The sequence below is a fragment of the Bufo bufo genome, chromosome 3, assembly GCF_905171765.1.
Source record: "Bufo bufo chromosome 3, aBufBuf1.1, whole genome shotgun sequence".
In the NCBI taxonomy this organism is placed as follows: Eukaryota; Metazoa; Chordata; class Amphibia; order Anura; family Bufonidae; genus Bufo; species Bufo bufo.
In genome coordinates, this window is record NC_053391.1 from 98875408 (window position 1) to 98899693 (window position 24286).

General features: G+C 46.3%; 1 protein-coding gene across 1 annotated transcript in view; it reads left to right on the top strand.

Moving 5' to 3' along the window:
• Positions 1–5090: 5090 nt before the first annotated feature.
• The window catches only part of NSRP1 (nuclear speckle splicing regulatory protein 1), a 65107-nt gene continuing 45911 nt past the window's right edge, over positions 5091–24286 (top strand). The window contains exons 1-2 of the mRNA XM_040422112.1: positions 5091–5225; positions 16726–16813. Coding sequence (XP_040278046.1) covers positions 5206–5225; positions 16726–16813 — 108 coding nt within the window. The 5' untranslated portion in view covers positions 5091–5205. The remainder of the gene's footprint in view (positions 5226–16725; positions 16814–24286) is intronic.

Below are 24286 nucleotides of genomic sequence, written 5' to 3' on the forward strand. Positions count from 1 at the left end.
ATTAAATTCATTGGTGGCCAGTGCGGCCCCCCTCCCTCCCCTGTATTAAATAGCCAGTGCGGCCCCCCCCTCCCTCCCCTGTATTAAATTCATTGGTGGCCAGTGCGGCCCCCCCCTCCCTCCCCTGTATTAAATTCATTGGTGGCCAGTGCGGCCCCCCCTCCCTCCCCTGTATTAAATTCATTGGTGGCCAGTGCGGCCCCCCTCCCTCCCCTGTATTAAATAGCCAGTGCGGCCCCCCCCCTCCCTCCTCTGTATTAAATTCATTGGTGGCCAGTGCGGCCCCCCCTCCCTCCCCTGTATTAAATTCATTGGTGGCCAGTGCGGCCCCCCCTCCCTCCCCTGTATTAAATTCATTGGTGGCCAGTGCGGCCTCCCCCCCCCTAATTAAAATCACCCCCCCCCCAATCAGTGGTGGCAGCGGAGAGTTCCGATCGGAGTCCCAGTTTAATCGCTGGGGCTCCGAATGGTTACCATGGCAACCAGGACGCTACTGCAGTCCTGGCTGCCATGGTTACTTAGCAATTTTAGAAGCATTATACTTACCTGCGCTGTCTGTGGCCGGCCGGCGCAGGTAAGTATAATGCTTCTAAAATTGCTGACTGCAGTAGCGTCCTGGTTGCCATGGTAACCGATCGGAGCCCCAGCGATTAAACTGGGACTCCGATCGGAACTCTCCACTGCCACCAATTATGGGGGGGGAAGGGGGAGAGGGGAGGCCGCACTGGGCACCAATGAATTTAATACAGGGGGGGGGGGGGGGGCCGCACTGGCCACCAATAAATTTAATACAGGGGAGGGAGGGAGGGAGGGGGGGGGGCCGCACTGGCCACCAATGAATTTAATACTGGGGAGGGAGGGAGGGGGGACTGCACTGGCCACCAATGAATTTAATACTGGGGAGGGAGGGAGGGGGGGCTGCACTGGCCACCAATGAATTTATTACTGGGAAGGGAGGGAGGGGGGGCTGCACTGGACACCAATGAATTTAATACTGGGGAGGGAGGGGGGTCTGGCCCCTGCTGCCTGGCAGCACCTGATCTCTTACAGGAGGCTATGATACGCACAATTAACCCCTCAGGTGCAGCACCTGAGGGGTTAATTGTGCTGATCACAGCCCCCTGTAAGAGATCGGGTGCTGCCAGGCAGCAGGGGGCTGTTATGTACACAGTTCTTAGTATATTCTAACTTGAAGTGTCCCCATCACTATGGGAACGCCTCTGTGTTAGAATATACTGTCGGATCTGAGTTTTCACGATCTAACTCAAATCCAATGGTATATTCTAACATAGAGGCGTTCCCATGGTGATGGGGACACTTCAAGTTAAAATATACCATCGGATTGGAGAAAACTCAGATCCGATGGTATATTAATAGGGACTCCTGACTTTACATTGAAAGTCAATGGGGGACGGATCCGTTTGCAATTGCACCATATTGTGTCAATGTCAAACGGATCCGTCCCCATTGACTTGCATTGTAAGTCAGGACGGATCCAAACTGATGCATTCTGAGCGGATCCTTATCCATTCAGAATGCATTGGGGATGAACGGATTAGTTCGGGGCAGCTTGTGAGAGCCCTCAAACGGATCTCACAAGCGGAACCCCAAACGCAAGTGTGAAAGTAGTCATCTCCATCCCTATATGCCTTGGCAGTAGAGAACCTGGTCATCAGGACTTGGGCCTCTTCCTAGGCCAGTGATGTCACATTCATCGGTCACATGGCCTAGGCGCAGCTCAGCTCGATTCAAGTGAACAGGGTTGAGCTATAATACCGAGCACAGCTGCTATACAATGTAGGAGGCCACGGCACTCAGTGCAGCACTGCAGCCTCTTCAAACAGCTGAACGGCAAGGCTGTAAGGAGTCAGACGCCCACTGATCAGATACTGATGATGACCTGAGGATAGATCATCAGTATTAGGCTACATTAACATGACCGTGGTGTTTTGAGGATCAGGCCCATGTGCGTTCCGCAATTTGCGGACTGCACACACGCCACCGCTGTCGTAGAAAATGCCTATTCTTGTCCACAACTGCATACAATAATAGGACATGCTCGATTTATTTATTTTTTTGCGGGGCCGCGGAACGGAAGGACGGATGCGGACAGTACACGGTGTGCTGTCCACATCTTTTGAGGCCCCATAGAAATTAATGGTCCGCAATTGCGTGAACGGAGCTTAGCCGCGCCAGTTGAAACTAGTCATGACGTCACTGGGCCTGCAGGAAAAACAGCGAGAAGTCCGCGGCGCTCCTGAAGCGCCGCTGCCTTCTCAAACAGCTGATCGGCGGGGGGTCCCCCGCCGATCAGATGCTGATGATCTATCCAGAGGATAAATCATCAGTTTAAACAAACTGCAGAACCCCTTTAAAGAGCATCTGTCACCATGATCAAACCAGCATACTGCCTGGTAGGGCTGATCATGCTGAATTAACCCTTTCGCCCCCAGAGGATTTTTCACTTTTGGAGTTTTTTGGGGGGTTTTTCCGTTCACATATACGTAGGAGGGCTTGTTTTTGCAATACAAGTTGTACTTTCTAATGGCAATATTTAATTTTGCATACGGGCTCATGCACACAAACTTATTTTTTGATGGTCGGATGTGAACCCATTCACTTCAATGGGGCTGCAACAGATGCGTACAGCACTCCGCGTGCTGTCCATATCTGTATGTCCGTTCTGTGGCATCTACAAAAATATACATGTCCTATTCTTCCCTACGCACCTAGAAAGTCAATCTCCTCCTGTCATGGGCGCTTGTGCAGTGCAGATCTTAGTGGAGAGAGCCTTGTGAGATCAACTGCACAAGCGCTGATGAGGTGTTGCCTGCCTAAGCACGAGATTTCTGGCCCTGTCAATCAGGCCATGAGGGGAATGGTGACAGCGGAGAGGAGGAGGTGAAGTGCTGGCCTACATCTCAGAGGTGCTCTGAGATGTAGGCCAGCCCACCGATGCTACGGGCGACTCATCTGTATAAGAACAAAAGTAACCATAAATCAGATTGCAGTATTAGGTGGCTCATGTAATTCACCATGATCAGCCCTACCAGACAGTAGGCCTGCTTTTAAGGGAATCTGCCAGGATGATTTTGGACTATTTTGTGCAGTACATGAGTAGTACTGCAGATAAGGAGTCCAGATCTTATTTTTTTCTAATGCCCCCATTACCCCAAGGTCAATACTCAAAGCTGCACTGAAATACAGTCAGGACTGCTGTGCTAACATAATGGAGAGGACTTGTGCGTATGCACAGCAGTCCTGAAAATGCATTTCAGTCGGAGGATAGGGGGAAGTAGGAAAATAGTTTGTGTAGTACTGAAGATAAAAGTCCAAGATGATGATGACAGATTCCCTTTAATAGGGCTGATCCTGGTGACAGAAGCTCTACCAGTATAAGGCCTCATGCACACAGCCGTTCCCCGGCCCGCAAACAGCAGTTCCGCAATACACGGGCACCGGCCATGTGCTCCCCGCATCACGGATGCGGACCCATTAACTTGTTCTATTTTTTTACGGTGCGGAAGGATAACGGAACCTTTCAAGTTGAATGGGTCTCGATCCGTCCCGACCACCGCACGGATGTTGCCCGTGCATGGGGGAACCCAAATTGCGGTCCCTAATGCACGGAACGGCAGCACAACGGTCGTGTGCAAGAGGCTAAATCTGTAAATTTAAGCAACTTCGTAAATTAGTGACATAAAAAAATATATTATTGCGACAAGAGGGGCGATGCTGGCATTAAACAATAAGGAGCGGGCGGAAACGTGTGGGCTGCTGCTCAGTGAATACACGTCAGGCACTCATCAGGTTCACCGACCACTTCTCCAAGTTCTCGGGCAGACAGGGCACAGTAACAACGCTGCGGGAGGAAAGGACTCAATTACTAGAGATTAATAGAAAAAATAAAACACAATCATCAGCAACCCTATGAATATAGCTTTATACCGATCCAAAGCTACTCCGTTATATGGGTCACCACTGACATACAGTCCCATTCTGCAAAACATCGCTACCCTCCAACATACAGTCCCATGTAAATAACACTATCTCTCTCCCAGCCCCCTCCAACATACAGTCCCATGTAAATAACACCTCTTCCCTAAAAAATAAAGTGTCATGTAAATAACTGTCCCATTGTGCAGAACATCTCTACCGTCCAACATACAGTCCCATGTAAATAACATCACTCCCCTCCCTTCAGCTCCTCCAACCCCATGTGAATAACATCACTCGCATCCGAAATACAGCCCCATGTAAATAAAATCTTTCGACTCCCTTCAGCCACTCCAACATACAGTCCCATATAAAAATAACACATTGCTCCCCTGCCTTCAGCCTCTCCAAAATACAACCCCATGTAAATAACATCACCCCTCCCCCTGCATTCAGCCGTCTCCAACATACAGTCCCATGTAAATAACATCATCTCCCTGCATTCAGCCCTCTCTAACATACAGCCCCATGTAAATAACATCACCCCCCCTGCATTCAGCCGTCTCCAACATACAGTCCCATGTAAATAACATCACTGCCCTTCCTCCAGTCCCTCCAACATACAGTCCTATGTAAATAACATCACTGCCCTTCCTCCAGTCCCTCCAACATACAGTCCTATGTAAATAACATCATCTCCCTGCATTCAGCCCTCTCTAACATACAGTCCCTTGTAAAAACATCACTTCCCTACCTCCAGCCCATCCAACATACAAGTTCTATGTAAAAAAACCAAAAACATTGCTCTTAGCCACTCCAGCATAGTCCCTCGTAAATAAATGACATGGCTTTCCTCCGTTAACAATTTGCTTCTTTCTCCACCAGCCTGCTCTGAAGTTTCTCCTGTAATCTGGAGGCCCGCCCATTAGATGACGTCACCAACTCCATTGTAGCCGCTATGTTCACGCTACCCTATCAGCTTGCAAATGATTCTCCAGCTCTTGTGCCTCAGAGCCAAGGAAACTACAATTCCCAGAGGCACTTTAGCCACATCCGGTGTCTTGCCGTTCCTATCCGCAGATTCGTAACGCTGCATCTCGTTTACTTTTATATTACTGGATGATACAGACTTTATGCACATACCTGACAGTTTGCGCCGTGATGTGAAACATTTGGACGCCTGGACCACGTCACCCTCGTGTTACCGAAACGAAACCTCGTGACGAATGCGCAGCTCTTAACTCTGCAGTCGTTCACTGCGCAGGCAAGATGGCGGCTCCCGGGAAGCAGTAAGTAGCAGGGCAGACTTGTTGCTATAAGCGCTAGTTCGCAGGAACCAGTAGTGTGTGAGCAGTCCTGTATACATGTAATACGTGTGGACTGCGTTATTGTCACACGTTGCAGGTCTTGGAAATCAGGACTGTGTATAGGAGCAGAAGCGACAGCTGACAGAGCATGCTGAGAGTTGTAGTTTCACACCGCTGATGGATACATATTTGCGTTAATGGACTTCTAACGTCTATATATATATATATATATATATATATATATATATATATATATATATATGAGTAGATTGATAGCGTAATTTGCAGCATGGCATAAACAGCATGCATCTGCCCATAATAGAGATTACGGTCCCTCTTGAGGCTACACCGCTCTAATTGCTTTAGTATACGTTAAAGTGGTAAAATAATGAACATCATTAATTTACATTTAGTCATGGTAAACAAAATTGATGTAATTGCTTCATACTTAAATGGCTGTCCAAGTTTAAAGGCTATGTATGCCTTCGAGGGCAATTTTTTATGCTTGCATTTTACACATTTTGGATCATTTTTTAATAAAAATATTCAGCTGCTCTGTGACAAAGGGTTAAAGGGATTTTCTGATATTGTTATAGTATGACCTATGCTCAGGATAGGTCATCAGTATCTGATCGGTGGGGGTCTGACATCCAGGACCCCCACTGATCAGCTATTTGAGAAGGCACCGGCGCTCCTGTGAGCGCCGCAGCCTTCTCCAGCTTTTCCTAGGCCAGTGACGTCACGTTCATCAGGCACGTGGCCTAGGAGCAGCTCAGCCCCTGACTTACAATAATAAAATGTATTTATATAGCGCCACCATATTCCGCAGCGTTTTAAAAATTCATAGGGTTCATGTACAAAACAAAAGTAACTGGCTAATATGCAACTGAAACACTAGGAGTCAAGGACTTGCTCGCAAGAGCTTACAATCTATGAGGAATTGGGGGTGACACATAAGGTAGTTGATTGTGATGAGTAGGATTTGAGCCATTATTGAACTGACAGGAGTGGTGCCGGCCGATCTGCTTCGGGTTTGGGACTAATAGAGGAGTTGGTGGGGGAAAGCTTTAGTCAGGGAAAAGTCATTTTAGGTAGCTTGATAAGCCTGCCTGAAAAGATGTGTTTTTAAGGCACGTTTGAAGGTGGAGAAGTTGTGAATTGACCTAGTATTCCGGGGCAGAGTCTTCCAGAGAGTGGGTGCAGCTAGAGAAAAGTCTTGAAGACGGGAGTGAGAGGTACGAATTAGGCTTCGTTCACATCACCGTTCTGGCTTTCCGTTCTCCTGCTCCGTCTTTATTGCCCTGGTATAAAGGTTGGGTTATTTTGAATAGGGAGATGTTTCGAGATCTGATATGATAGTTTATATAGCTTTCTAATATTTTTCCACGTTATAATGGAGTCCCTCAAAATCAGCGAGCACCTAGCCATGCGAGGTAGTTTAGAAAGTTTGGTATGCACTAGAGCTCTCAAGTCCCAGGGTGCCGCCAGTTGTTTTTCTAGCCGGAAATTAGAGTAATGGGATGTCTCATTGAACCAATCCATCAAATGTCTACTTAGACAAGCTAGATTGTAACCCCTGATATCCGGTACGTTTAGCCCTCCATTTTTCCTCCTCAATTTTAATTTCCGCAAGGAGACTCTTGATTTCCTGCCATTCCAAATGAAGCTTGCAAAACTCTTCTCTAGGCCCCCCACATCTACATGGCGCAGGAGTATTGGTATAGTCTGAAGCGGGTATAGCAGTTTTGCCATTGCCATCATTTTAATTAAATGGCATCTGCCCATCAATGACAACGGTAGTTTTTGCCATCTAGCGAGGTCCTCTTTAATTTTATGGATTAAAGGTGGGTAGTTTAACTGATAAATAGAGTGCGGTGTCCTTCCAATTTTTATACCTAGATATTTGATTTGGGATTTAATTAAAGAAACATCAAAACCCTTACTACCGGCTGAATCTTGATGTGTCCTCTGACCAAGCGGTAAAAGTTCGCATTTTGAGGCATTCACTTTATACCCTGAATATTTCTCAAAGCTCTTCAAGGCCTCGAAAATATTGCCGACCTGCTCATGTGGTTTTGACAAGAATAGAATAATATCGTCAGCAAATAGCGCCGCCTTTACCTTTGTCTTTCCTACTCTAATCCCCTCGAATAAGTCAGATTCGCAGAGTTCTCTAGCTAGGGGTTCAAGGGCTAGGTTAAATAACAATGGGGATAGTGGGCACCCCTGACGTGTCCCCTTTTGCAGATCAAATGGTTTGGACAAATATCCCTGCGTAAAGACCCTTGCCTGTGGCCTATGATACATCTGCGACAGAACCACCCTAAAGGCGCCAGTGATTCCCATTTTATCGAGAACCGCCTCCAGCCATGCCCACCTGACATTATCAAACGCTTTTTCGGCATCTAGCGTGAGCATGGCTGGTGACTCCAACCCCCCCCCCCCCCCCACTGGGTCATACTGTACTCTGTCTAGAACCGTAAGTACTGTTCTAACATTTGTCACTGCAGATCTCCCCTGGACAAATCCCACCTGTTCCTGTCCTATCATTAATGGTAATGTTTTTGCCAGTCGATCTGCTATAATTTTGGATAAAATCTTTGCGTCCACATTTATCAACGAAATGGGTCTGTAAGACCCCGGTGATAAGGGATCTTTCCCAGGTTTGGGTAGTAATTTGATATGAGAGGTTGTTTTTGTCCAGGGTCGATCCACCCCTGAATATGCCATTATATAACTCCACCAAAACTGGTAGAACTTGGTTGCATAAGGCTTTATAGTATTCCCAAGTATATCCGTCAGGTCCCGGTGCTTTCGAGTTGCCCAACCTTTTTATCACTCCCTGCAACTCTGCTGGAGATATATCTGAGTTCAGGATGTGTCGCTGTTCCTCAGTCATCTTAGGCAAACGTAACCTATCGAGAAGGGTGTCGCTTAGGTCCGCCCTCTCCCCATCCTTATATAGGTGTTCGTAATATTCTCCCACAATGGCATTAATCCTTGCCGGGTCGTGTACAATTTTCCCTGCAGTGTTCCTCAAGCTATTTATAAATTGTGGTTGTCGTATTCCCTTTGCCAGATTGGCCAAGAGCTTCCCTGACTTATTGCCATATTTGAATAGTCTAGCCTCAAACTCAGAGCTACGCAGTAATTCCTTTTCCTTGACACATTTTTCGAAGACCTGACGCTCCTCTATCCATTTTTTTCTATTATCATCTGTGGGTTTTATCTTAAAATCAAGGTAAGCCGTCCTGACCTTTTGGCTTGCCAAGTCTAGCTGTAATTGAGCCTTCTTTTTAAGTCCTGCCACGTACCCCATGATTTTACCTCTCAAAACTACTTTGGATGCGTTCCATGACAGACTTGGTATTTCAAGGTGAGCCGCATTATCATATTTATACTCCTCCCACCAAATAGTCAGCTTTTCCACAAACTCCTCTCTGGCACAAAGATGTGAGGGGAATCGCCATATGTAATCTGGCCCCCTAGGAAAGGTGTCCCTTACTACCAACGTCACCGGTGCGTGATCTGAGATCACTATATCTCCTATGTCTGAAGATTCCACCCTATGTGCTAGATTGTGAGCCACTAGCAGGTAATCAATGCCGGACCAGGAATTTTGGGAGTGAGAGTAGAATGTGTAGCTTCTGTCATCTGGGTGAAATTGACGCCACACATCCACCAGTCCCCCACCTACTAGTAACCGTTGTAAGGCTTTATCTTGGGAGCTCTCTCCCCACAACCTTCCCTCTGCTTTCTTCCGGTCTTCCAATCCATGGAGAACTGCATTGAAGTCTCCTCCTATGATCTTATTTGTGCATGCATCTCCTAGCAGTCTCCCCTCTAGATCTTTTAGGAAAGAAGCGTTCCCCACATTGGGACAGTAAACATTGTATATGCTATATTGAGTATTTTGCACCTGTATAAGGGTGTGCACCCATCTTCCCAGTGAATCATTGGTCTGTTGTGGAACCTGGCAGTTCAGTTGCTTATTTATAAGCGTAATCACCCCCGCTTTCCGGTTGAGTGACGGGGACCCAACAACTCTACCCACCCATAATTTTTTCATTCTATCAAAATCATTTGCCTCAAGATGGGTCTCCTGTAATAGAACAACATCAGGTTTGAGTTTTTTAAGGTGCCGGAGAATCATCCATCGTTTGTGGGGTGACTTCAGGCCTTTGATATTCCAGGTTATCACCTTCATATCTGTCAGCTGAGTATATTATGGCCTAACTAACCCGGGGTCCACGTCACTCACCCAAAGCCCTCAGAGAGATCCCTCGTAAACAAATCAAACAAATGTTAACAACAATCAGTTTCGTGTACTCCTCCTTCTCTCACCAGTATCTCAGTTTTCCTCCCCTCTTTCCTATTCCTCACTACTCTTACTTCTGTAGTGACTTCCTTTTTTCTGGGTTTCAGCTCCCTCCCACTTTGATATCCAGGTAATTTTCCCTGTTTGCTCTACTCAAGAGATCTCCATCTAGGTAAGTGCAACTTTCACTCACGACTAGGGATCGACCGATTATCGGTTTGGCCGATATTATCGGCCGATATTGAGGATTTTGACAGTTATCGGTATCGGCATCTATTTTGCCGATATACCGATAACGTATTGGGAACACAGAACGCGCTGCTCTCAGCGCGTTCTGTGTTCCCTCCGCAGCACAGGGGAGAAGGAAGCAGCGTCTCCTCCCCCTGTGCTGCTGCCGCCAATGACAGAAGAGAAGACAAGAGGAGGGGAGGGGCTGTGGCCGCTGCGCCACCAATGAAGATAAGCCTTTCATTCATATACAGGAGGCGGGAGCTGGCTGCAGAATCACATAGCCGGCTCCCGGCCTCTATGAGCGATAGCTGCGATCCGCGGTAGTTAACTCCTCAGGTGCCGCGGATCGCAGCTACCGCTCATAGAGGTCGGGAGCCGGCAATGTGATTCTGCAGCCAGCTCCCGCCTCCTGTATATGAATGAGAGACTTATCTTCATTGGTGGTGCAGTGCGCCCCCCACCCCAATCCCGGGCAATAGTAAAAACATTGGTGGCGCAGTGCGCCCCCCCCCCCCCACACCCAGTATTACTCATTGGTGGCAGTGGCCACAGGATCCCCTCTCCCCTGCTCCTCCGATCGGAGCCCCAGCTGTGTAAGCCTGGGGCTCCGATCGGTTACCATGGCAGCCAGGACGCTATTGAAGCCCTGGCTGCCATGTTCAGCTCCATGCTGCTGTGTGCACAAAGCAGCAGGGACAGTGTGAGCTCCTATTCACCCTGATAGAGATCTATCAGGGGGAATAGGACAAGGGTTCTAGTCCCTAAGGGGGCTAAAAGTTAGTAAAAAAAACCCACAAAAATATGAAGTATAAATGAAAAAGATTTATAAAAAAAAATACAAATTGACAATAAACAAAAAAATACACATTAACAATAAACATATTAATTTTCAGCAGATTTGTGTAGGAATTTTTTTTTCTTTCTCAAAAATGAAAATTCCCAGAATATCGGTATAAATTATCGGCTATCGGCCTGAAAGTTCACAAATTATCGGTATCTGCCCTAAAAAATCAATATCGGTCGATCCCTACTCACGACTACCCACTCTATTGCCTATACTTATTACCATAAGTATATTATTACATTGGTTACTGCAAGTATCAGAACATTGTGGTCTCAGCTGGATCCCACGCGAACATAAAGTGTGGTACAACAAATGATAACTAGTACCCATATCCTATATAATTGTTAAAGGATATCAAACATCCCCATTCATCGGAACAGGGTATATAAGTCATCTCCTAGGATATGACTCCTCCACCCGGCTTGACGATCCTCGTCTCCCTGCCCTGGGTTCTGGTTGCTCCCGCACTGTCTGTCTTCTCCGCTCTGGGTCACTCGGACTCTCCGCCCGGTACGATCCTCTGCTGCGCCTTTGATCTTCTCCCGTCGGCTCAACTAGATTCTGTGAGGACCTGAGCCACTCCTCCGCTGCCGTCGGGTCATGGTAAATCATGCCCGTTCCATTGGGGTGCGTCACCCTCAGCTTTGCTGGGTATAGCAATTGGAACTTGAATCTCCTTTGGTGTAGGAGAGTGCATACTTGACTGAATTCTCTCCTCTTCCGTGCTACCGCTGCGGAATAATCTCCAAAAATTAAGACGGTATGTCCCAGAAGCTTCAGTGGGCCTTTCTTTGCCCTGTAAGCTCTAAGTAGGGCTTCCTTGTCGCAATAGTCAAGATACTTCATAATAACCTGACAGGGTTTAGAATCCCGGCTTCTTGGTATTCCCATCTGCCGCTATTGTATCTCCATCACGGGGCCTATCCTGTGCGCCCTTTCCACTTTATAGCGCCCTTCCAGTCCGAGGGCCTTCGGTAGTTCCTGCTCGTATATGTCCATTAAGGCCTGCGGCTTGAACGTTTCAGGTAATCCCAGCAAACGTAAATTACTACGTCTAGACGGGTTCTCCAGGTCTTCCACCCGGTCATACAGGATAGCATTCTGTTTGGACAGATCGTTTATTTTGTGCGCAAATGCAGCAGTTTCATTCTCAGCTTGTGATAACTTCTGCTCCAGCTCCTCTAATCGCATGTCATGCTGTGAGACTGCCTCATGTAACTGCTGTAACGAGGCAGACAGTGTTGTAGTGAGCGTGTCCCTTATGTCAGGGGCTAAGTGCTTGGCCACCTCTATTTCCAGTAGTTTATAGTCTATATCTGGTGAGGGGCTCTGCTGACTAGCTGGTACTCCTGTCTCCCCGCACTCCTGCAGCACTGGCGCCAGTGAAGAAGGGCGTGCGTCCGCCATTTTACTGAGCATGCCGCCCGCGTCTCTTCCCTTCCCTTTGGAGATCCTCCTTTTGCCGCTCAGAAGTAGGTACCGGTCCATATACCAATGGACCCCAGATATTCGGGGACCTAAGCGCGCTGGTCACAGTCCCCTATGGCAGGTATATTGCGAGCGGAGGTTATTAATTAGTGGAAGGTCACTGGAGCTCCCCCACGCTGCCGCCTGCATCCCAGCGCCGGAACTGGAAGTCCCTTGGAGTTTCTACTCTAGAGGTGCATCAGGGGGGCTTCAAATGGGACATGGTGTAAAAAAAAACAGTCCAGCAAAATCTGCCTTCCAAAAACCGTATGGCATTACTTTCCTTCTGCGCCCTGCCGTGTGCCCGTACAGCGGTTTACGACCACATATGGGGTGTTTCTGTAAACTACAGAATCGGGGCCATAAATATTGAGTTTGGTTTGGCTGTTAACCCTTGCTTTGTTACTGGGAAAAATGGATTAAAATTTAAAGTTTGCCAAAAAAGTGAAATTTTGAAATTGTATCTCTATTTTCCATTAATTCTTGTGGAACACCTAAAGGGTTAACAAAGTTTGTAAAATCAGTTTTGAATACCTTGAGGGGTGTACTTTATAGAATGGGGTCATTTGTGGGTGGTTTCTATTATGTAAGCCTCGCAAAGTGACTTGGGTTTTTGAAAATTTCTGAAAGATTTCAAGATTTGCTTCTAAATTCTAAGCCTTGTAATATCCCTAAAAAATAAAATGTCATTACCAAAATGATCCAAACATGAAGTAGACATATGGGGTATGTAAATTAATAACTATTTTTGGAGTTATTACTATGTATTGTAGAAGTAGAGAAATTGAAAGTTAGAAATTTGCAAATTTTTACAACATTTTTGTAAATTTGGTATTTATTTATAAATAAAAATGAATTTTTTTGACTCTATTTTACCAGTGTCATGAAGTACAATATGTGACGAAAAAACAATCTCAGAATGGCCTGGATAAGTCAAAGCGTTTTAAAGTTATCACCACATAAAGTGACACTGGTCAGATTTGCAAAAAATGGCCAAGTCCTTAAGGTGAAATAAGGCTGAAGGTGTTAAAGGGAACCTGTCACCGGGATTTTGGGTATAGAGCTGAGGACATGGGTTGCTAGATGGCCGCTAGCACATCCGCAATACCCAGTCCCCATAGCTCTGTGTGCTTTTATTGTGCAAAAATAACGATTTGATACATATGCAAATTAACCTGAGATGAGTCAGAGCTTGAAAATATGACTCTTCTCTGGTCACACAAGTAAGATATGACTCTTATGTTAATTTGTATAAAAGGCGGGAAGTACAAAAATGCATAATACTTATTGAATTCGTCTGCAAATGAAATTAAAAGTGTAATTTATATGTTTAGGGTAGCACAATGAACATTTAGAAACGCTCAGTGAGGGTTACATAGTAGAGGTGACAGGTTCCCTTTAAGTCTTCCCAGTACTGCTCTGTAGCTAAAGAAAAAAAATAGTCCCCCGATCCCCTCCACTCCGTTCCAGCACTGAGATCTTGGCCTGCACTCCTTCCGTTCCCTCGACTTTAAACTTCCTGTTGGGGTTGTTTGTCCCATTGGGGCCAATCACTTTTCCTTAGTAGTGATGTGTACCTAAGCAGCAGTGGCGTAGCTAGAAATGACTGGGCCCCACAGCAAATTTTTGAATGGGGCCCCCCCTCCCTCAGTAATTTTTTCGCAACCCCTTCCTTTCATGCCGCCCCCATTCCTGTGGCTAGTAAAGATCGCTTTCTCAGACCAGGCCCGGCAGCTGTTCCATCCATTTTCTACGCTGTCTATACTGTCACTGTATATAATTTCATTGTGTAATACTGTTGAGGGGGCCCTGACAAAATCTTTTAGTCCTCCTCCTCCTGGATGGGCCCCTTCTGGTCAGAGCCCCAAAGCAGCCGCTTCCCCTGCTTCCCCTATAGCTATGCCCCTGCTAAGCAGCACATGACCTCGCTTCTGAGGCCAGTGATTGGCTGCAGCGGCTCATGTATCCACGTCCAGGAAGGAGCTTAAATTGTGCCTTTTGGTGCTGGAAAGGAGTGGCAGGTAGCAGGTGAGTGTATTTTTGGTGTTTAGGTACAACGCAATAATGGCCAAATTTAAAAGGGGTATAAAGTTGTTCAAGACTTTGTTCACACTACACTTTGGCCTAGATCAAAGGTTTACTGTAATGTGCCTTAGGCTTCTATTGTCCAGCCATAAACATGTCAAATATATACCAAAAGGCCATGGTGTACAGCTGGATCCATTTTTAGGGAACTGTAAAGGGTACTGCGCCTTTCAGTATCGGTTTTCCTAAAAAGAAAAAAAAAATACCGGTGCTGTAAACATAGAAATTCCCTAGATCATTTTTTTATGTTTTAACTAACAGCGTCCTGCAGGGGGCAGCAATAGTCAGCACATTCAGACCTTACACATAAACCAGTATATTGTGAGAACCAACTATATAGCAGTCTATAAAAGTTATCTCATGTTAGTCACATTGATGTAAGGCAGGTTAATACATATGGCAGCGCCTGGAAAAATAAGCCAGCAATCTGTAGGCCGGGTCTACAACATGCAGTTTATAAGAGATAGCTGCAGATTAAATACTGCCGCACAATACACTGCAACTGTTGCTGGGTGAGCCTGACTTTACTCGCCATTCTTGATGTTTTACTGTCCGCAGCGTTTTGGTGTCCATCTGACGAAACTGAGCCAAACAGATCCGTACTGACACACAATGTAAGTCAATGGGGACGGATCCGTTTTCTATGACGCAATCTGACACAATAGAAAACGGATCCGTCCTCCGTTGACTTTCAATGGTGTTCATGAAGGATCCGTCTTGGCTATGTTAAAAATAATACAAACGGATCCGTTCTGAACGGATGCAGACGTTTGTATTATCCGAACTTATCCGTCTGTACAGATCCATGACTGATCTGCACCAAACGCGAGTGTGAAAGTAGCCTTACATGCACACAACCGTGCTGTGTTTTGTGGTCCGCAAATTGCCTTAAAAAATGCGGGTCGGATGCGGACCCAAATAACGGTTGTGTGCATGAGGCCTTAGGAGATCCCCCACGGGGGAACGTTTCGAGGGCACCACAAGTTGCATTCGTTCACATTATTCCTATGGAATTTTCTTTGTGTATTTTGCAAGAGGATTCTTTGCACAAATCTGAGGCTGGCGCTTGGATTTCGGAGGCAGACATGCCAGTGACGGATCGCGGATCCGCACCAGTATTGTTGTTCACTGGGACTAGTCTCAAAATGAACATAATCATTGTTTCCACGGATGACCATCTTTTCCAGAGTGTGTGAATGAGGTTATAAAGATGCAATGCGGAAGGTTAAGCGGATTTGATGAGGATACAGGTGTGTAATCCTTGCCTAAATCCATGACATGTGAACACACCCTTACCGCCTCTGATGTAAGACGACATGCTGAGTCCCTATGTGCCCGAAAAATAATCTGCGTCGCAAAACCACAGCAAGTCCACTACAACATTTCAAAGTGTTAAACTTTCCGATTTTGAGCAAATTTTTATATGGATTTATTGCAGATTTGACTTTGGCTTCATTGAATTGATTTTTAAATCTGTACCTCATGCCATCTCACCCACTTGGTACTGCCAAATCCACCGGTAAAATCCACAATAAGGGCTCATGCATCCGATCTGCATTTTTTGTGGATCAGAGGTAGACCCATTCATTTTAATGAACCTGCAAAAGATGCGCACAGCACTCTGTGTACTGTCCTCATCCGCACATCCGTTCCGCAGCCCTGCAAAAAAGATAGAACATGTCCTATTCTTGTCCGTTTTGCGGACAAGAATAGGACATCTCTAGACGAGTGTGAAAAAAAAGCAGTATGCACTTGGCTGGGATCCGTGTTTTGCGAATCTGGGATTTGTGGACCGCAAAACGGATGAGGTCGTGTGCATGAGCCCTAATTCTGTCCTATGTGAAGCTATCCATAATATCGGTAGAAGAATGAGTGAGATGGGACCAGAATTGCCAACAATACGCACGTTCTTAGCTTGGTTTTATTAAACTCACCCCCGGGTAACCTGGAGAACCCCTCTAAGATGACTGAAGGAGCAGGAGACCTGTACATGTCACGTCTACCTTTGGCTTCCAGCGTTCTACATCCAGCAGAGCTCACCAGATGGAGTTTGAACATGTTGTACGGAATAGTATGGCGCACAAGACAATGTTTAGGCGGCCGGCAGGGCTCCCACTTGTAGGTATAGTCTTGAGGCTTTTGTATGTCACCATTTTCCACCATTCCAGTTTATGTCATTTTCAAATTTATCGTCAGTCTGATTTGTTCTAAAATGCGAACACCATTCAGTTCTGAGAATGAGACTGAATATTTGGAGGTTTGCAGAAGGCTTTTTGAGAATTGGGGATACCGGTCATTATAAAGAACCTGTGTAAAAGTAGAGAATCCATTTGGATCTTAGTCCCGGGTGTATCCTCTCCTCGACTACATTGCCTTTGTGCTGCTATCGCCTGATTTGTACATACTCAGCATTCTGGGTTTTCCAAGAAAATGTCTTGAAAACATTATTTTGAGACGCTGATTGTGAAACGGACTGCATTTATGTTCTAGTATATAGTTATTACCAAATATTCACATCTGGATCTTGTATTCCACAGATATGGACTTATTCTTCCCAAGAAGCTGCAGCAGAAGAAAAATGTCTGCGTGCCCAAGCATTCAGCATTTGCAGATTCTGATGAGGAGGTAAGAGTAACAGGCTGGTAAGGAGCAGTGCTCTGTGCTTTACACTACAGCTCCGAGCCTGGTTTTACTTCCAACAGGCCTAAATACATCTGTAGCGTGAGCATTTCTCGGCACATATGCCGAACTTGTATACGAATCATTGTGCTAAGTTCGCCCACCACGGATTTTGCGTGGATGAAATCCGCAATGAAATTTTGCATGAATTGACGCAGATGTGCTGATTTATATGCGGATTATGTTGCAGATTTAATGTAGATTTTATGTTAAAGGGATTGTCCCATGAAAAATATTCAAAGTCTTTTTAAACCGGCACCTGGATCTGAATACTTTTGTAATTGCATCAAATTAAATATTTATTGTAGCTACTAAGTTATTCAATGAAATCTATCTGTATACCGCCACCTGCTGTTTGCTCTTTTTTTCTAATTTCTTTGTCCTGCTCACTGAGATGCAAGCATGTGCTCAGTCCCATCCTTCAACTGTCACCAGCTGCAGCATAAAGGACACATCCCCTAAGCTGCCAGCTTGAAATAAATCTAGCAGAACAATGGGAACAATGAATGGGGAGATCTCTGGACCCATGTGAGATACAGGGCTGGTTCCAGTGGCGTTACCAAGGCTGGTGTCACCCGGTGCGGTAGAAAATGGTGTCACCCCCCCCCTGGGACAAGTCATGTAGGGAATGTCCATCAAGCTCCACCCTGCCGCCGCGGCGCCGCTGACATCCCTTCACGTCCTTCATTGAGCCTGCCGACCGACCCAAGCAGTAACGGGGGGGGGGGTCTGCATAGTAAACAGACCGCTGACGTGGTGGGGGGGCTAAGCAGACAGAGTGCCAACGGGGGGGGGGGGGGGGGGGAAGGGGGGTTGGGGGTGCTAGCAGGCAGATCGACAACGGGGGGGGGGGGGGGATCAGATTCATATTTTTGAGAACAGGTTCCCTACTCAACGGCGGACGCGCGGCGTCACCACACGTACACCATATATATCCAATACACATACACATAAATACACCATATACATGGTACACATAGATAAATACACTATACTATACAGCAGCACATACCTATCACATCCAGTGGCTCCCAGGTGACGTCTCCTCCGATGTAGATTTTCTCTGTCATCTTCTCCATTTGGTCCAGACACTTCTTTCAGCCGCGTCTCGTCTCTGCAGAGTGTGACACACAGACATCTTAGTGTCCTCACTTTTCTATCATCATCCCCCAACCTAGAGTCCCCACAGTGTTATCCTGCGGCTCGCTGTGCTCTCCAATACCCCCAAATACTATCCTGAAGAAATAAGTGCTCCTCATAGTCCCACCAATAGTAATTCCCTTCTAGAGTGCCATAATTAGTAATACTGCCCCCTACACTGCCCCACATTAAGTAATATGCCCCACCCCCACACTGCCCCACATTAAGTAATATGCCCCCCCACATTAAAGGGGTTCTGCACTTTGTTTTAACTGATGATCTATCCTCTAGCAGCGCCGCGGCCTTCTCACTGTTTACCGCTGGCCCAGTGACGTCATGACTAGTATCAACTAGCGTGGGCGGGGCTAAGCTCTGTTCACTTGAATGGCGCTTAGCCCCGCCCACGCTAGTTGATACTAGTCGTGACAACTCTGGGCCAGCGGTAAACAGTGAGAAGGCCGCGACGCTGCTATAGCGCCGCTGCCTTCTCAAACAGCTGATCGGCGGGGGTCCCGGGTGTCGGACCCCCACCGATCAGATGCTGATGATCTATCAAGGGGATAGATCATCAGTTAAAACAAAGTGCAGAACCCCTTTAAGTAATATGCCCCCCCCCCCACTGCCTCACATTAAGTAATTTGCCCCCCACACTGCCCTCCATTATGTAAATTGCCCCCCACTAAGTAATTTTCCCCCACACTGCCCTCCATTATGTAGTTTGCGGCATTTCCAGGAAATGCACTTTAAAGGATAACTGTCACACTTAGACCCTAATTTCAATTTTCATATATGTAGTTACTAATAACATGATATTCCAGAATCGGTTACTATTAGACTCACTTACCCCATATTTAATAAGATTCAGCCCTTAGCAACCAGTCTGCATAAAACTGCAATTTCACTATTCAGTAAAGATGGCCGCCACTGCCCTCAACCTGAGGCTAATCCCGCCTGCCCTCACTAGCCAGTAACAATAGCCCCCCAAAAGTGTCAGTAACCAGAGATCTCCCCCCTAAAGGGTTAATCTCCTGCAGCACAAAGGGGTCCTCTTACCACATGTTGCTTTCATTTATACACTGAGCAGATGGCAGATCTCCCTTCCCTGGTCTGCGCTGCTCCAACTCTGCATTCTCCAGCTCTGCTGAGTGAGGGAGCGTCTGCCAAGCGCAGGAACAGGGAGAAGTGCACACAGCCCAGGCACTGTTATCAGCTGCTGGGGAGGACCTGGCTTTAATCATTTACTTACAGTCCCTGGCTGTCAGTAATGTGAGCCTGCACGCTGCGTGCTCCTGTCCTTCAACAGATAGACGGACCATGCCTAGCATCTCTATTTTAAGCACAGGTAAAAGTAGGCAGTACAGGGAACAAAACTGTGGAATTAAAGAGGACCTTTCACCGATTCTTACCCTATGAACTAAGTATACAGACATGTGGAGCGGCGCCCGGGGATCTCTCTGCACTTACTATTATCCCCGGGCGCCGCTCCGTTCTCCTGCTATGCCCTCCGGTATCTCCGTTCCCTAAGTTATGGTAGGCGGAGTCTGCCCTAGCGCTGGCCAATCGCATTGCAGAGCTCACAGCCTGGGAGAAAATAACCTCCCAGGCTGTGAGCTCTGCGCTGCGATTGGCCAGCGCTAGGGCAGACTCCGCCTACCATAACTTAGGGACTGGTATCTCCGCCTACTATAACTTAGTGAGCGGTGATACCGGAGGGCATAACGGGAGAACGGAGCGGCGCCCGGGGATAATTGTAAGTGCAGTGAGATCCCCGGGCGCCGCTCTACATATCTGTATAGTTAGTTCATAGGGTAAGAATCGGTGAAAGGTCCTCTTTAAAGGGGTAATTGAATACACAGTGAAAAATTTGAATAGGGCCACCAAGGAGATATTAATCCCCACAATCCAATACTCCGAAAAAAAATATTCCAACAGTTATACTTTAATGCTCCATGAGTGGCAGGGCTGGCTGGCTGTGTGAGTGAGTCACTGCTGTCACGTGACTCACCACCCAATCCATTAGCTCCAGACTCCAGTACTGGGCCTGCTGGCTGCTTGTGAGTGAGTGAGGAGAACTCCGGCAGCCGGCGGGTGACACCCCATCAGACTGGTGTCACCCGGTACGGCCCGCACCCACCGCACCCCCCTCGCAACGCCACTGGCTGGTTCTAGCTTTGTTAGAAAGCGGTTGTCCTGTACTAGATTATGTATGATTTAAATTTTTTACATTATTCCAGTGCCAGCACCGTTACAAGATTCGCCGCGCCTGTGCACTTCATTCCCCATTCCGGCACATGCGCATTAAACGCTCTTGTGCCTCTGCCCATAATAGGGAATGAAGTGCGCAGGCGCGGCGAATTTCTGAAGAACCTAGGGCAGGCCAGAGGGGTGAAAGAGGAGGGGTTTCATATGAAAAGCGACGAGGGGCCTGGGCACCGGCCGCTTGAATACTGCCCCTGGGCACCTTCAGAGCTAATTAACATATTGAATAAAAGTGGTTTTTAGCGAAAATAAGCGACGGACAGCTATACGGTAAGTAGCATTCCAATATGGGGACTATAATGCAGATCATGGTGTTAGTGTTGAAAGACTCCCTTTAACATTCCAATTTGGTGTATTTTGCTGTAAAAAAGCCTCATGCTAATCATATCTGGGTGCCATTTTGTGTTGCCTCTTGTAAGGTGACATGGTGGTAGGGACTTGCTTGTCTTGCCGGGTGATGCACAAGTCACAAAATGAAGAAACTTCCTGCTCCCTTCACACAGTGGCACAGTTTCCTTTTTTCCCCAGATCCGGGTTAAAACCTGCAGGACCATTCTGTCTTGCGGATTGAGGTGCAAATTTTCGAACTCCATTGGGTTCAGTGGGAAAAATCCTCACACAATCCGCAAATTAAATTTCAAAATGGAACTAAATCCAGAACATGTACACAGTTGGCTTGTGCTTTTGTGTGGATTCCCAATGCAAATTTCGCACTGAAATGACACACAAAATGCACAATGTGTGAACGTAGCCTAAGGCCCCTTTCACACGAGTGAGTATTCTGCGCGGGTGCAATGTGTGATGCGAACGCATTGCACCAGCACTGAATCCGGACCCATTAATTTCAATGGGGCTGTGTACATGAGCGTTGTTTTTCACGCATCACTTGTGCGTTGCGTGAAAATCGCAGCATGTTCTATATTCTGCGTTTTTCACGCAACGCTGTCCCCATAGAAGTGAATAGGGCTGCGTGAAAATAGCATCTGCAAGCAAGTGCGGATGCGATGCGTTGCGTTTTTCACGGATGGTTGCTAAGGCCCCTTTCACACGAGTGAGTATTCTGCGCGGGTGCAATGTGTGATGCGAACGCATTGCACCCGCACTGAATACCGACCCATTCATTTCTATGGGGCTGTTCACATGAGCGGTGATTTTCACGCATCACTTGTGCGTTGCCTGAAAATCGCAGCATGCTCTATATTATGCGTTTTTCACGCAACGCAGGCCCCATAGAAGTTAATGGGGTTGCGTGAAAATCGCAAGCATCCGCAAGCAAGTGCGGATGCGGTGCGATTTTCACGCATGGTTGTTAGGTGACAATCTATTCACTGTATTATTTTCCCTTATAACATGGTTATAAGGGAAAATAATAGCATTCTGAATACAGAATGCTTAGTAGGTGATCAATTGAGGGTTAAAAAAAAATAAAAAAATTAACTCACCTTCTCCTCTTGTTCACGTAGTTCCTGGTCTCTTCTTTACTTCTTTAATGATGAACTACCGGCTAGGACCTGTGGTGACGTCAGATCACATGCTCCAATCACAGTGTGATGTACCATGTGATTGGAGCATGTGATCTGACGTCACCAAAGGTCCTTTAGCCCACAGCTCATCATTAAAGAAGTAAAGAAGAGAATGGGAACTACGCGAACAAGAGGAGAAGGTGAGTTAATTTTTTTATTTTTTTTTAACCCTCAATTGATCACCTACTAAGCATTCTGTATTCAGAATGCTATTATTTTCCCTTATAACCATGTTATAAGGGAAAATAATAACATCTACACAACACCTAACCCAAGCCCGAACTTCTGTGAAGAAGTTCGGGTTTGGGTACCAAACATGCGTGATTTTTCTCACGCGAGTGCAAAACGCATTACAATGTTTTGCACTCGCGCGGAAAAATCGCGGGTGTTCCCGCAACGCACCCGCAGATTTTCCCGCAATGCCCGTGTGAAAGAGGCCTAAGGCCTAGTTCACACTTCAGTGGTTTGATCAGTGACTTCCATCGGCGATTGTGAGCCAAAACCAGGTGCAGGTCAAAAACACAGAGCAGGTGCAGATCTTTCCATTACACCTTATCTCTGTGGAGGCTCCAATCCTGGTTTTTGGCTCACAATCACTGATGGAAATCACTGACCAAGGCCTCTTTCACACGGGCGTTGCGGGAAAATGTGCGGGTGCGTTGCGGGAACACCCGCGATTTTTCCGCGCGAGTGCAAAACATTGTAATGTGTTTTGCACTCGCGTGAGAAAAATCGCGCATGTTTGGTACCCAAACCCGAACTTCTGCACAGAAGTTCGGGCTTGGGATCGGTGTTCTGTAGATTGTATTATTTTCCCTTATAACATGGTTATAAGGGAAAATAATAGCATTCTGAATACAGAATGCATAGTAAAACATCGCTGGAGGGGTTAAAAAAATAAATAAAAATCATTTAACTCACCTTAATCCACTTGCTCGCGTAGCCCGGCATCTGCTTCTCTCCCCTTTACTGAATAGGACCTGTGGTGAGCATTAATTATAGCTCAAGGACCTGCGATGACGTCACTCCGGTCATCACATGGTACGTCGCATGATCTTTTACCATGGTGAGTTAAATGATTTAAAAAAAAAATTTAACCCCTCCAGCGATGTTTTACTATGCATTCTGTATTCAGAATGCTATTATTTTCCCTTATAACCATGTTATAAGGGAAAATAATAATGATCGGGTCTCCATCCCTATCGTCTCCTAGCACCCGCGTGCTAAAAACTGAATTAACTTGCTTGCGAAATCACGCATTTTTAACTGAACGCATCCAGACCTAATCCGTATCGCTCATCTGCAATGGGCCTAACTGTATACATGGAACTTTACTCTTACACCTTCTTTTAAAAAAAAAAGAAATCTTTTTTTTTTTTTTTAACTACCTTGAACTTGTTTGTAGCTCACTTTTGGAGCATGGTAGGGGTCACCGATTATCGGAGTTACCGATATTATCAGCCAATATTCATGATTTTCAAAGTAATCGGTATCGGCATCTAACCTTGCCGATAATGCGTCCAGTGCGCTATCACAGAACATGAGTGCGCTGACAGCCATGTTCCCTCAGCAGCACAGAGGAGAAGGAGTCACTCTCTCCCTCCCCCTGTGCCGCGCTGCAAATGAAGAGAGACGGGAGGAGGAGAGGCGGGCGCACTGCGCTACCAATGATAATTAACATCTAATACAAATACAGGAGGCGGTGCCCAGCCTATATGACAGGAAGCTGCGATCAGCGGCAGTGAACTGCTGATTGTTCGCAGCTTCCTGTCATATAGGCTGGGCACCGCCTCCTGTATTTGTATTAGATGTTAATTATCATTGGTGGCGCAGTGCGCCCCCCACACCCCCCAGTATTAAAATCATTGGTGGCAGTGGCCACAGGGTTCCCTCCCCTCCTCTTTATTGGGGGCAGTGGTACCTTCTGATCGGAGCCCCAGCAGTGTAATCCTGGGGCTCTGATCGGTTACCATGTCAGCCAGGACGCTAGGATGCTACTGAAGCCCTGGCTGCCATGGTAATCTCCCTGCTGCTGTGTGTACTATGCACAGGGCTGCAGGGAGAGTGTGAAGTCCTATTCACCCTAATAGAGCTCTATCAGGGTGAATAGGACAAGGGATTAAAAGATCCCAGGTTCTAGCCCCTAAGGGGGAAATAGTTATTAAATAAAAAGTAAAAAAATAAAAAAGTTTAAAAAAAACACCAAAATATTAAGTATAAATCACTCCCTTTCCCAATCTTACATATAAAATATATAAACAATAAATAAACATATCACATATTGCCACGTCCGAAAAGTACAAACTATTAAAATATAAACGAATAGAAAGTGTAGTAGGGCACACCTACACTTGAGGTCACACAGGAGAGTATGATATACAATAATATATTTTATTTATATGAAATATAGTACCAAATTGATACAACCAAAAATTATAAAAGAATACCTATAAAATTATTATTAAACAATATGCTATATAGACTTATAATTCTCTAA